Source organism: Pangasianodon hypophthalmus, chromosome 23 (genome assembly GCF_027358585.1).
Source record: "Pangasianodon hypophthalmus isolate fPanHyp1 chromosome 23, fPanHyp1.pri, whole genome shotgun sequence".
Taxonomy (NCBI): Eukaryota; Metazoa; Chordata; class Actinopteri; order Siluriformes; family Pangasiidae; genus Pangasianodon; species Pangasianodon hypophthalmus.
This window is the reverse complement of record NC_069732.1, coordinates 264413-278594: the sequence shown is the minus strand read 5'-3', so window position 1 is coordinate 278594 and position 14182 is coordinate 264413. Positions and strand designations below refer to the sequence as shown.

The following is a 14182-nucleotide window of genomic DNA, read 5'->3' as shown; positions in this document are numbered from 1 at the left end:
CGCAATGTGCGCAGCCGGCTCCCTCGAGAGCCGACTGAACATGCTCCGCTCCCAAACAGGCAACGCACAGACTGTGTGTATCCCCACCCGTAATAAATCGCGGACAGGGAGGAACACACGGCCTGAAGCGCTGCCCGCTCTCGCCCTTAGTCTTAACCTTGGCTTTAGGCATGCCAACGATAAAACACCAAAAGACAAAAATAGACAGACAATAAACACAGAGCGCTTGCTGAAAACAGGAAGCTAACGCGGGGCTCGCCGCTCGGGCTTTTATGCTTCCGGGTCGCTACGTCACCCCGCCCGTGACGTCTCGCCCATCCATTGGACGGATTAGACACGTGATTCAGAGCGCGGTCACGCGGGGGCGTTCCCATAGCGTTTCGTGACGCAGCTCGAGTTCCTGAAGGGGAACTGGGGCTTTTTTCAAGGTGGAGGGAATCATGAATAGTTACAAACACCAGTTGATTTTAGTGCAAAACATTCAGGTGTCTGCTAGTAAGCTAAAGATGAAAAGGAATCTCCCCTTTTAGCATGACAATGACCCAAAGCACACATCCAAATCAACAAAGGAACGGCTTCACCAAAAGAAGATCAGTGTTTTTGAATGAGTGGTGTAATAAAATCAAAAGGTGCTTCAACAAAGTATTAGTTTAGAGGTGTGCACACTTATGCAACCAGGCCATTGTAAGTTTTTTATTTTTCATAAAATATTTCTTATTGTTTTTCACTTAAGTTTTTCACTTAATTTTTATATGTTGTGTGATGTTATATACATATATATATATATATAATATACAGATAGGTCCGGAAGTATTTGGACAGTGACAGAGTTTTTGTGATTTTTTTCCTTTATACACGACCACAATGGATTTCAAATAAAACAATCAAAACGTGATCAAAGTGTAGACTTTCAGCTTTATTTTAAGAGGTTCCACAAAAATATGGTGTTTACAATTTAGGAATTACAGCCATTTTAAGCAAAGTACTTCCATTTTCAGGGGCTCAAAGGTATTTGGACAATTGACTGACAAGAAGTTTATTGACCAGGTGTGGTCCATTCCCTCGTTACTTCAAGATAAATGAAGCAGATAAAAGGTTTGGAGTTGATATCAGGTTTTGAGTTGGCATTTGGCAGCAGTTCGACTGGAGCTACCAATATGAAATCCAAAGAGATCTCAATGCAAGTGAAGGAGGCCATTATTAGGCTGAAAAAACAACATAAATCTATAAGAGAGATAGCAAAAACCTTAGGTGTGGCTAAATCAGCAGTTGGTCAAACAACATCAAAAGGCCTGGAAGACCACGGAAGACAACTAAAGTGGATGATTGCAGAATCCTTTCCTTAGTGAAGAAAAACCCCTTCACAACATCAACAGAAGTCAGAAGGAGTTTCATTGTGAAAATCTACAATCAAGAGACGCCACTGGTAACATTCAAGAACAGGAAAGCCAGATTAGACTTTGCCAGAAAATATCTAAAAAAGCCTCCCATGTTCTGGAATAAGATGCTTTGGACTGAGGAAACCAAGATTAACTTGTACCAGAATGATGGGAAGAGAAAAGTATGGTGAAAGAAAGGAACAGCTCATGATTCAAAGTATACCACATCATGTGTCAAACATGGTGAAGGCAGTGTTATGGCATGGGTGTGTATGGCTGCCAATGGAACGGGCTCACTGGTGTTTATTGATGATGTAACTACTGACAGAAGTAGCAGGATGAGTTCTGAGGTGTATAGAGCTATACTCTCTACTCACATTCAGCCAAATGCTACAAAACTGATAGGAAACCGCTTCACAATGCAGGTGGTTAATGACCCTAAACATACTGTGAAAGCATCTCAAGGCAAAGAATTGGAATATTCTTCAATGGCCAAGTCAGTCGCCTGATCTCAACCCAATAGAGCATGGTTTTCACTTACTGAAGACAAGACTGAAGGCAGAAAGACCCACAAACAAGCAGCGACTGAAGGTGGCTGCAGTGAAGGCCTGGCAAAGCATCTCCAGGGAGGAAACTCAGCATTTGAGTTTTGAGAACATGGGCTCCAGACTTCAGGTAGTCATTGACTGTATTAAAATTATGGTTATATTTACAATTATGTCACTTTGTCCAAATACCTTTAAACCCCTGAAAATGGAAGTACTTTGCTTAAAATGGCTGTAATTCCTAAATGGTAAATGCCATATTTTTGTGGAACATCCTAAAATAAAGCTCAAAGTTTTCACAAATCCATTGTGGTGGTGTATAAAGGCAAAATCACAAAAACTCCATCATTGTCCAAATACTTCCAGACCTAACTGTGTATATATATACACAGTGTGTATATATATATATATATATAATATAATATAATATAGATTTTCAGGAGGCTACTAACACGACATGCAATTACATAACTGCATAGTGGTTCAGATATTGGATACATAGCAAATAAATGTATTATATTTAAATTTAAACATAAATAGATTGTTGTAGATATGAGACATTTGACAAAATTTTATCCGTAATGTACAGTATTTACCATAATATTATACTGACTTGTGATATAGTGCCCATTACACTTAAAATGGAGAAAAGTCATATTAAGCTCCAATTCTAAAGAGAAAGCAACTAGAGAAAGAGAAGACTACCATTTTCTCCATGAAATTAATCTCCTTATATTATTAAAAATCTCTTGCAGTTTTAATCCATATATTATAGGATTAATTAGAGGAGTAATAACAGAAGGAATAAGTGACAGGATCATAGCAATAATGTGTGGAATTTGATTTGATTCGAGTCTGTGATTTATAATTTCAAAAGTTATGTTGACAGAAAAAAATATGAAACTAAGAAGATGTGGTAAACAGGTCCGTAAAGCTTTTTTTCTGAAATCTTTAGAATTCTTTAAACACACAGCGAGTATCCTAATGTACGAGTAGATTATGAAGATCACTGGAGGAAATACAACAATGCTGAAAATGATAAGACCATATAAGTTATTAACAAATGTTTCCCTACAATTTAATTTCACAATTGAATAATTATCACAGTATATTCTGTTTAATTTAAATTTACACAGCTGGAGACGGGATGTTAGTATAATGCCTATTCCAACTTCACAACAAGGCAAAAACCATGATAAAAATAAGATCTTTCTGACAGTGGACATTTTTAGAAGATTTGCATAATGTAATGGATTACAGATGGACACATATCTGTCATAGGCCATAGCTGATAACAGCGTGAACTCTGATGCACCATATGTGTACAGACAAAATGCCTGAAATAAACAAGCTCCAAAAGAGATGATTTGTTTTTCAGACAGTAAATCAGTCAGCAATTTAGGATAAACAGCTGTGGATCCAAAGAGAGCATTACAAAGCAATGCAGCAATAAAAATATACATGGGCTCATGGAGACACTTGTTTTTGAATATGACAAAAATAATAACTGTATTAAAGCATATAATCATTATGTTGATAGTGAGAGTGATAATAAAATAAAGATATCTGTAATGCTCTAAATCCACATGTCCATCCAGTATTAGATATGTAATGTTGGTAGTATAATCCATTAATTTCTGAAAAGTCATTCATGTATCTGTGATTTTCTGGTAGCCATTCAGAGAGCAGAGTGTAGACAAAGATAAACTACAGCTGTGCTGAGGAAATGAACTTCATGGATATTTATACTCTTTCATCCAGACACATATTCCTTAGTGATTTGCTGAGAGCAACTAGAAGAAACACTCAGTCTCCCTCCTGATCTTCATCATCTTCGTCAAGTTCCATGTTGTAGTTGTTCCTGTTACCAACTACATTATAGTAGCTCTATACAAGTGAAAAACAAAACTGCTTATCATGTTACTGAGAAAGAGGAAAGCATGTCCTGAAGACTTGATGTTTTTGAAGATGTTCCGTACATTTAACAGTTAAAAAGCACAATGTGTTATTCATTAATATATTACAAATCTTAACAGTAGTCAAATCATTGTGGCATAAGATGAGTAATATCTTCGAGTTCTTCCACTCCAACCTTAACACATCATGTCTTCATGGAGTTCGCTTTGTGCACAGGGGCATTGTCATGCTGGAACAGGTTTGGGCCTCTTAGTTCCACTAAAGGTATATCTTAATGCTAAAGAATACAAACGCATTTAATCCAATTATGTGGTTGCAAGATTGTGGCAACAGTTTGGGGAAGGAACGTTTAATGTGTCTACATGATGTGATAAAAACTAGTTCATGCTTTTGTCACCTCCATGTTGGATTTCAATGCATTGATGTCTGGATGTTCCAGTAGGTGCTTAAACAAGTTTAAGTTAGTCCAGAATGCAGCAGCCAGAGTTGTTACTTAAACAAAAAAATGTGACCAGATCACTTCCATTTTATCCACACTGCATTGGCTACCAGAAAAAATACAAGTTCTTGCACCTCAGTACCTAAACAAAATTATTATTCACTGGTCCGGCCCTTTATTAGTACCTAGAATAATGAAGACTACAGCAGAGCAAATTTTTTTGTCCCTACAAAAGTCCCCCAGCCATGGAACAGCCTTCCAATTAGTGCTCATGACTCAGACATAGTCTCCTTAAAGCCTTTCAACACATTCAGTATTACTGGACTTGATAACATACAGTTGTGGAATAGTAATGACTCATACACACTGGTGCACTGGTTCTGCACTGGTTTACAGGCCTCCGAAATTCAACAAGGACTTTATTCAACAATTCTCTGAGTTCGTCGCTAATATTGTGTCTCGTTGTGACTATTGATTCTAGGAGACTTTAATATTCACCTTTGCTGTCCATCTAAACCTCTGGTGAAAGTTTTTATGCCTCACTGAATCCTTAAATCTGTCACAATTTGTTTCCAACCCTACTCATAATTTGGGACACACACTGGATCTGGTGTCATATGGTTTCCCTATAACAAACCTGAGAGTGACTGATGATGCTTTTTCAGACCATTTGCCAATTGTGTTTGAATTTGTTTGTGATTCCCCCACCCCTACTTGCTCTCAGTCTGTAAGTTATTCTTGTTTTATTCAGCCATCCACTGCCAGTTTATTTTCAGAGCACTATCAAGCAAACTTTGTGGATGCTGCCTTCTTTGATAAATTAAACACAATATTTCCATAGATTCTGTTGCTCCCCTTAAGCCAAGGAAAGCGACGGGAAAGGGCACCACTCAGCCTTGGTTAAATGATATTACACATGCTCTTAGACAGGAGTGTCGTAAGGCAGAGCGAAAATGGAAAAGAGACAAACTCCAAGTCTCATATGAGTGTCTGACGGAATGCTAGACTAGCTACCAAAAGTCACTTAAAGAGGCTAAGTCTGAATTCCTTTCCAAACCTATTATTGAAAATGCGAACCGACCAAGGATGCTGTTTAAGATGATCGATTTGGTACTAAATCCCTTACCTGCCCTTTCTCTTGATCCATCTCGGGAAACCTGTGAGAACTTTTTAAAATTTTTTGATAATAAAGTATTGGATATTAAGGCTTCTATTAAAGCATCAACATTTGATTCCCCATTGAGCTGTTCACCAACAGATTTGTTAACTTGTTTTCATCCTATTTCCTATGTACAGCTAGCTGATATTGTTTTTAAGGTTAAATCGTCCAGCTGTGAGTCTGATGTCATCTCAGCTCGTCTCTTTAAGGAAGTGTTTGCAACCTTGAGTCCGGCCGTAACAGCCATCATTAATAATTCTTTAGCAAATGGAGTTGTACCAGCTAGTTTCAAACATGCTGTGGTTCACCCTCTGCTTAAGAAACCTCATCTTGATCCATTTATCCTCAGTAATTTCAGACCTATTTCCAAATTGCCTTTTATCTCAAAACTATTAGAGAAATTTGTTTACAGTCAGTTGAATTTCTATATCAGTATGTCCAATGTTTTGGATACTCTCCAGTCAGGTTTTAGATCACTGCACAGCACAGAAACTACATTGTTGAAGGTTAGCAATGACCTTTTGCAAGTTCTCGATACTGGTTCATATGCGGTGCTTGTTTTGTTGGATTTAAGTGCAGCATTTGATATAATTTATCATAGTATTCTGTTACATCGGTTGGAAAAGTTGGTGGGTATTCAGGGTGTCACTCTGCAGTGGTTGGCCTCTTATCTCAAAGACAGAACCTTCTCAGTGAGCATTGGGAAGTTTGTCGTGTGGTGTGCCCCAAGGGTCCATTTTAGGCCCTCTTCTCTTTTCAATTTACATGCTTCCCTTGGGTGCCACTGCTATGCTGATGATACACAGTTCTATCTTCCAGCAAAAACTGACAGCAGTGACTCTTTGGATGTGCTTTACGACTGTTTTGAGGAGATAAAAGGTTGGATGGCTAATAATTTTCTACAACTAAATGAAAGCAAAAGCGAAATTTTGATTTTAGGCCACTCTAGGACTTCATCTTTTTTTAATTTAGGGTCTCTTTCTGCCAGTGTTCAACCCTATGTAAGAAATCTTGGGGTTACATTTGATTTGTTACTCAACTTTGAGAAACAAATTAGCACAGTGGTAAAGGGCAGCTTCTTCCATTTGAGATCAATTGCTAAACTGAAACAGTTATTGCCCCATAAAGATTTGGAGACTGTAATCCATGCTTTCATAACATCACCCCTGGGTTACTGTAATTCCCTTTATTGTGGCCTGCCTCAAACTGTGATTTCTCGTCTGCAAATTGTCCAAAATGCTGCAGCGAGGTGAGAGGGATCACATTTCTCCAATTTTAGCATCTTTACATTGGCTTCCTCTAAAGTTTAGAATTGATTTTAAAATAGCTGTCTTTGTGTTCAAGGCTTTATCTGGTCTTGCACCAAAATACATCAGTGACCTTCTGATTCCTTACTCTCCTCAAAGAGTAGTAGTCAGCTTCTCTTAACTGTCCCACATTGTCGCTGTAAAACCAAGGGTGGTCGGGCTTTTTCAGCTGCAGCCCCTAAACTTTGGAATAGTTTGCCTGTAAATGTGAGACTTGCTCCTTCACTAGCTAGTTTTAAGTCTGTTCTCAAATCTTATTTGTTTTCTCTGGCTTGATTAATGTCAGTTGCTTTGATGTCAATTTGCTCTGATTCTATTTTATGTGTTTATTTTTTATATGATGCATGTTCCCTTTTATGCTTTTATACACTGTGTTTAAGTAGGTCGGTGCAACTCTGTTGCTTTTAAATGTGCTATAGAAATAAATTTTGACTTGACTTGACACATCTTACACTCCACTGTTGTCCAGAAGAGGATGAGTCATAAGTCTTTTTTGAACTTGTTATAAAAAAAATTCCAAAAATGGATTGTGATGAAATTTTGAATGATGCATTTAAATTTTAAAACATGTAAAATGTTTAATTACATGCAGAGCATTTTCTTAAGAAGGTTATTTTTTTTGCAGATGTATGAGATATTTGGTTCACAAAATGATTTGTGACCTGATTTAGTGACAGAGGTTTTATTAAAATGACATCGAGTGCTATACACCACAACCACAGTTAAATATTGTTGTTATGGTAGTTACACCAAACTTTGTTCATTAACATCACTCTAATACAATCACATAGTTGACAATCATTCTGTTAAAACATCTGAAATGTTTCTTTTTTGAAACTCAAATAAGAGTAAAAGAAGAATCTGCATCTAAAAAGAAATCTGAGTCCTCTTTTTCCATGACATCAGCCTTCTAATACTATTAAAAATCTCCTGCATTTTGATTCCATATATTATGGGATTGAATAAAGGAGGAATGAGTACATAGTCACCTGAAAGGATCATGGCAATAATGTGGGGAATTTGTTTTGATTCTAGTCTGTTATTTATAATTTCAAAAGAAATATTGACAGAAAAAAAATTATGAAAATGAGAAGATGTGGTAAACAGGTCTGTAGAGCTTTTCTTCTGAAATCTTTAGAATTCTTTAAACACACAGAGAGGATCCTGATATATGAGTAGATTATGAAGATCACCGGAGGAAATACAGTAATGCTGAAAATAAAAAGTCCATATATGTTATTAAGAGATGTTCCTGTACAACTCAATTTTACAATTGAATAAATATCACAATATATTCTATTTAATTTAAATTTACACAGCTGAAGTTGGGATGCTAGTACAGTTACAGTACCAATTGTACAACAAGGCAAAAACCATGAAAAAAATATGAGCTTTCTGACAATGTGCATTTTTACAAGAGTTGCATAATGTAATGGTTTACAGATGGACACATATCTGTCATAGGCCATAGCTGATAACAGCGCAAACTCTGCTGAACCATATGTGTACATGCAAAATGCCTGAAATAAACAAGCTTCATAAGACATGATTTGTTTTTCAGACAGTAAATCAGTGAGTAGTTTAGGATAAAGAGCTGTCGCTCCAAAGAGAGCATTAATGAGCAAAGCAGCAAAGAAAATATACATGGGCTCATGAAGACATTTGTTTCTGTATATAACAGAAATGATAACCGTATTAAAGCAGACCATCATCATGTAGACTTTCAAAGTAATCATAAAATAAACATATTTGTAATGCTGTAGATCCGCATGTTAATACTTCCTTAAACATAGTGTATAATGTAATATCAATGGCACAGTAGTGTGTGAGCATGGAGTAGACTGGTGTCACATCTAGCATGTGTTCCTAACATAAGCTCTGGATCCACTGCCACCCTGACTAGGATAAAGCAACTACTGAAGGAGAATGAATGAACACAGCATGATAATTAACACATGCAGTGTGTGAACCATTTTACACAAGTTCAACCCATGTCTTTCAAGCATTCTGATAAGCAGCGTAAAAAGTGCAGAAAAGCATGACACTAATTTTCCATAAATGTCATGCTTTTCCACACTTTTTACACTGCAACTTTTCTGCACTGTGACTTTCCCCACAGTTTTTGCGTACTTTTTACACTGATAACTAAAAGAAGCAATGTTTTATGGATTGAAAGAAAACTCTGCGGCAAAAGGACATCAATTACCTCATCCACCTGATACCACTCTACCGTCTTCCACTGAAACATGATACTAGACCAAGATGGCAGCACGTGTACAACACGACACTCTGTGTCAAATTCAAATTTTATTGGTTACATAACACAACCTTACACAGTACAACGTGCAGTAAAATGCTTTTTTCAACTATCCATGACATTAAGATGATGCTTTTTCAGAGACTGTAATTACAGCCAAACTGTACCTCACAAGGGTTTTCAGCTGAATGGTTACACAGATGTGAGCCCCATTATTGTGAGGACTCAACAGTAGGATTTGCATGCACTCTTACTAAAGCAGATAAGGGTTCATATTTTCTGAAAGTTGTCAATCCTTCTTCTGATGACATTTCTCTGCACAGTGGCACTCAGATTGATTCTTTTCATTACATTTCTGTGAGAGAACAGGATGATTATTCACACATATGTCAATAACTACAAAATGTTAACATTCAGGATGCTTGTGTGTCCATCTCAATGTAAATGCCCATATATGCTGTACTGCCAGATCTCTTTAATTGTCTCTAACTGTCTGAGGTACAACAACAGAGTCTTAAAGATCTGCTAACTTCCTTCTCTGAAGTTTTCAGTGAGCATATCCCTGACTATGGTAGGACAAGCGTGGTCACCCACAAAATCAGGACCAAAAATGGCACTCCAATTTCTCAGCAAGCATACAGGACCTCTCCTGCTCTCAAGTCAGAAATTCACTGTCATGTGGAAAAACTTAAAGCACAAGATGTAGGGGATGATAGTGATAGCCCATTGTCAAGTCTGGTGGTAAAGAAGAACGACTATACTTATAGATTCTGCATTGATTACCATAAATTAAACTCAGTGAACATTATTGCTGCACACCCATTACATCAGGTGGATGATAGTCTTGATGCTTTATCAGTGTCTCAATATTTTTCTACCATGAACATGTCCTCTAGTTATTGACAGGTAGAGTTAGACCCAAATGATCAGCAGAAAACTGCCTTTACCACTGTGGGGCAGTGGTAGCTAAGTGGTTAAGGTGTTGACCTACTGATTAGAATCCTGGCACTGCCACTGCTGGACCCTTGAGCAAGGCCCTTAACCATCAACTGCTCAGTTCTATAAAAATGACATAAATGTAAGTTGCTCTGGATAAGGGTGTCTGTCAAATGCAATAAATGTAAATGATAGCCTATGTCAATTTAAGGTTATGCCTATGGGTCTTAAGAATAGTCCACCCATGTTTCAAAGGCTTATGGAACTTGGCCTTTGAGGGCTGCTTTGGACGAAGTGTGTCATTTATCTAAATGACATAATTTGTATGGGGAAAGACTTCAGTGATCATATAAAGATCCTCACAGATATTTTGACCAGGTTCAGAGAAGATGGTCTCAAGCTTAACCCTAAAAAAATGTCACTTTTGCGAAGCATCAGTAAAGTACATGGCCCACATTGTCTCAAAGGAGGGTCTGGCCCTTGAGCTAGCTGATAGTCAGCTAGTAACAGATTGCCTAACACCTAGGTCTCCCACTGAGGTATGAGCATTTCTTGGGCTTTGTAGTCATTATAGGTGATTTGTTCCATACTATGCCTTTAAAACTCAACCCTTACACAAACATACTTATAAGGATGTCCCCTTTGCATGGACAGATGACTGCTCAGCAGCATTTCAGCAGCTGAAAGATGCCCTGACATCATCTCCTGTCATGGCATTTCCTAACTTTGACTAACCATTCACATTGAGTACAGATGCATCTAACACCTCAATTGGTGCTATTTTATTAAACTTAAAATGGCAAAAGGTGTGTTGTTGAAAATGTTAGCCATGTACTATCTCCTACTGATCAAAAATGGGATGAGATGTACTCATTCTACCGTGGCACCATTGAAAGTATCCTGACCAGTTTGGAACAGCACTGGTTTGGGAACAGCACTGCTCAAAACCAGAAGACACTGCAACGCATAATGAACGCAGCATGAAAAATCATCAGTGCCACATTACCTTCCCTCACAGACATTTACAACACCCAGTTAACCCGGAAAGCACTCAGCATAGCGGGGGACCTCAGCACAGCGGGGGACCCCACCCACCCCTTACAAGGCTTCTTTAGTCTTCTGCCATTGGGGAGGAGATTTCGCAGCCTCCAGGCCCGAACCACAAGACTGAAGAACAGCTTCAGCCACCAGGCTGTCAGGAAGCTGAACTCTCCCCTCTCTGCCCTCTGCCTGAAGAGTCACCGAACTGTAACTGCACACACACACACACACACACACACACACACACACACCCCAAATCACACAAATGCACAAGCCACTTTTACTACTGCTGCTCTCTGTTGCACTACAATGTAACCAGGTCCACTTCCACAAATGCTGCTCTCTCTTGTTTGCACTAAATGTAAATATCTTCATACTCACATGTGCCGTGAATGTCTATAGTGTACATACTGTATTTTATTTTATTTTACTTTTTTTTTAATTACTTGTCTTGTTATGTTGGTTTCTCACACCACGGGTCTGGGGGAAATTAAATTTCAATCCTCTGTGTGTCCTGTACATATAGCAGAATTGACAATAAAGTTGACTTTGACTTTGACTTGACTTTGACTACATATGGCATTATGGGCAATAGTTTTATGTGTATTATTGGCAATAGTTTGGTCATTCAGGTATTTTCATCATTACTTGAGTAACTGACCTTTTGAGTCACAGATCACAAACCTCTTGTTGGTCTCAGGAAACTGAATTTTGATATTGAGCCCACGGGATGTAGAGGTGGGTGGGCTATGGAACTAGATCCTTATGAATGGGTGATTGTACACAAGGAAACAAACACACACTGGACCCTATGTCTCAAATTCCTGTAGTATCACTGAAGGCACGGGAACCCCTAACAAAGACAGTGTCTATCCAAACAGATGACCTGTCATCTCTTAGACCGTTGTTTCTTCTGGTGTAAGCTGCACAGATATTCAGCTTAGTTTGCCAATATTCGTGACAATGTTGTGTGACTGTGGTGTGATTATCGACTCTAGTCTTTCTTTTGAAGCTCATGTAGATAATATCACTAGGATCACTTTCTTTCATCTCAGAAATATTGCTAAAATAAATATATTTTCACTACACGATGCAGAAAAATTAGTTCATGCTTTTGTTACCTCTAGGTTGGATTATTGTAATGCCTTACTGTCTGGATGTTCCAGTAGGAACATAAACAAGCTCCAGTTACTCCAGAATGCAGCAGCGAGAGTCCTTACTAGAACCAGAAGATATGACCACATCACCCCTATCTTATCCACACTGCATTGGCTCCCAATCAAATTTAGTATTGATTATAAAATACTACTATTGACCTATAAAGCAAAAATGGTATAAATGGTCTCGCACCACAGTACCTGAGTGAACATTTGGTTTTTTATGATCCGCAATGCCTACTCAGATCAAAAGGTGCAGGCTATTTGTTGGTACCTCGAATAGTGCGTGCTACAGCAGGGGGTAGAGCTTTCTCTTACAAAGCCCCTCAGTTATGGAACAGCCTTCCACTTAGTGTTCGGGGCTCAGACACAGTCTCAGTGTTTAAGTCTCGGCTGAAAACATATTTGTTTAGTCAAGCCTTTTGTGAATAGTTTTTTCTTAGGTACAGGGGCAGGTCTGGAGGGTTCACAGGCATAGAGTGTTGTGGTGAACTGGGATGTTTGGATGCTGTCACCCCCCACTCTCATGCATTCACTCAGGTTTGTTGATGGAGGAGTGGCTGGCTGCCTTATGTCCCAGGGTGCCTTCGTGTCTGTGTTATCTTCTGGCTCACCCTTTTAGTTATGCTGTCATAGCTAGTCTTGCCGGAGTCCCTGCTTGCACTCTGCATACAAAGTACATTGTCCTTAACCATTAGAGGACAAAAGCTTACCTAACAATCTCTCCCTCTCTCTCCCTCTCTCTTCATCTCGTCTCTCTCTCACTCTTTGTTGAGCTACACATGCTACTTCTAAGATGGCAGTGATCCTCACCCCTTCTGCTCCTCCTCGCTGCCTGACCCATCCTGATGCCCTACTTCTGGTTGGAGTTCTCATCGGTTGAGTTCGTGCACTGTTGCTGGTGGTGGCCCCATATGGACGGCCTGAAGAACCTTTTGGATTGCTGGGGATGGTTCCACCTGAGGGCTGTGGAGATGGTTTGGGGATCACATATGGAGAGCTGTACTGTTATGGCTTGGGACTGTGATTGCTGTAGTGGCTTTGGGGCTGCAGTTGCCATGAGCATCTTTGTCCATATAGTACACAATAATAGAAGGGAATTATTTATAATCGCACTATCCGTTGCACCCAGATGAGGATGAGTTTCCTTTTGAGCCTGTCAAGGTTCCTCTCAAGGTTTCTTCCTCATATTGTCTCAGGGAGTTTTTCCTTGCCACTGTCGCCTCTGACGCGCTCATTAGGGATAAATTGACATATTTACAATATATATTTTTTAATCCATTTATTTCTGTAAAGATGCTTTGTGACAATGTCCATTGTTAAAAGCGCTATACAAATAAAATTTAGCTGAATTAATGTTGACACGAATACCAAGTCTAGTACACTACTCCTTAGTGTAGGGATGGAAAGGACATTTCACTGTACCAGAAGATCCTGTTCTCTCACAGGTGTATAGCTGGTTTCAAAACCAAGAGACCTAATCTTGGGCATATTAAAGGGAAAATGAGACAACTCTGGTTACAGTTTCCACATATGGTGTTAGGTAGTGAAGTGCTTTGCCATAGAGCTTGCATTGCCCAAGATAACCCTGAGAATTATCAAGCAGTCATTCCTGATGCTGTCATTTGGGACACTTTGCATTAATTACATGGTGATCCATGTGCTGGACATTATAGTGCTGAGCACACACTCAAAAGAGTTCCTCAATGACGGTCACCTCTCTAATCTATTTGTGCCTTTAGACGTTTTCAGTTTGTGTGCACTGATATTACTGAAATGCCTGCTACTTCCAGATGATATGTCAATGCATATCCAATGGTAGATCAGAAAGCCAGTACAGTGGCACAAATACCAGAGCACGGTATCCCAGAGAAACTATTTTCTGATCAGGGGCATCAGTATGAGTCCAAGATTCTGCAGGACATCTGTCAGAGGCTAAAAATCAAAAAGAAAAGAACCATTCTTTACCACCCATGTGGATAGAATGATTCAATAGGACTTTGAAGGATCAGTTAGCCAAAGTTCAGTACCTGCCTGCAGTTGTA

At 38.9% G+C, this 14182-nt stretch overlaps 1 protein-coding gene and 1 pseudogene across 1 annotated transcript; both read right to left on the bottom strand.

The window, feature by feature from the left end:
* Nucleotides 1-2625: 2625 nt before the first annotated feature.
* Nucleotides 2626-3804, bottom strand: LOC117595853 (olfactory receptor 6N2-like). Its single transcript, XM_034298628.2, has one exon. The coding sequence runs from the start codon at nt 3571-3573 to the stop codon at nt 2626-2628; it is 948 nt and encodes a 315-aa protein (XP_034154519.2). The 5' UTR covers nt 3574-3804.
* A 3809-nt stretch (nt 3805-7613) lies between these two features.
* LOC128317272 (putative gustatory receptor clone PTE03) lies at nt 7614-8994 on the bottom strand (annotated as a pseudogene).
* Between the last annotated feature and the right edge of the window lie 5188 nt (nt 8995-14182).

What these genes read in the sequence shown, in the direction of transcription:
- LOC117595853 (XM_034298628.2), bottom strand. Translation starts at nt 3,573, where the DNA reads ATGACTTTTCAGAAATTAATGGATTATACTACCAACATTACATATCTA.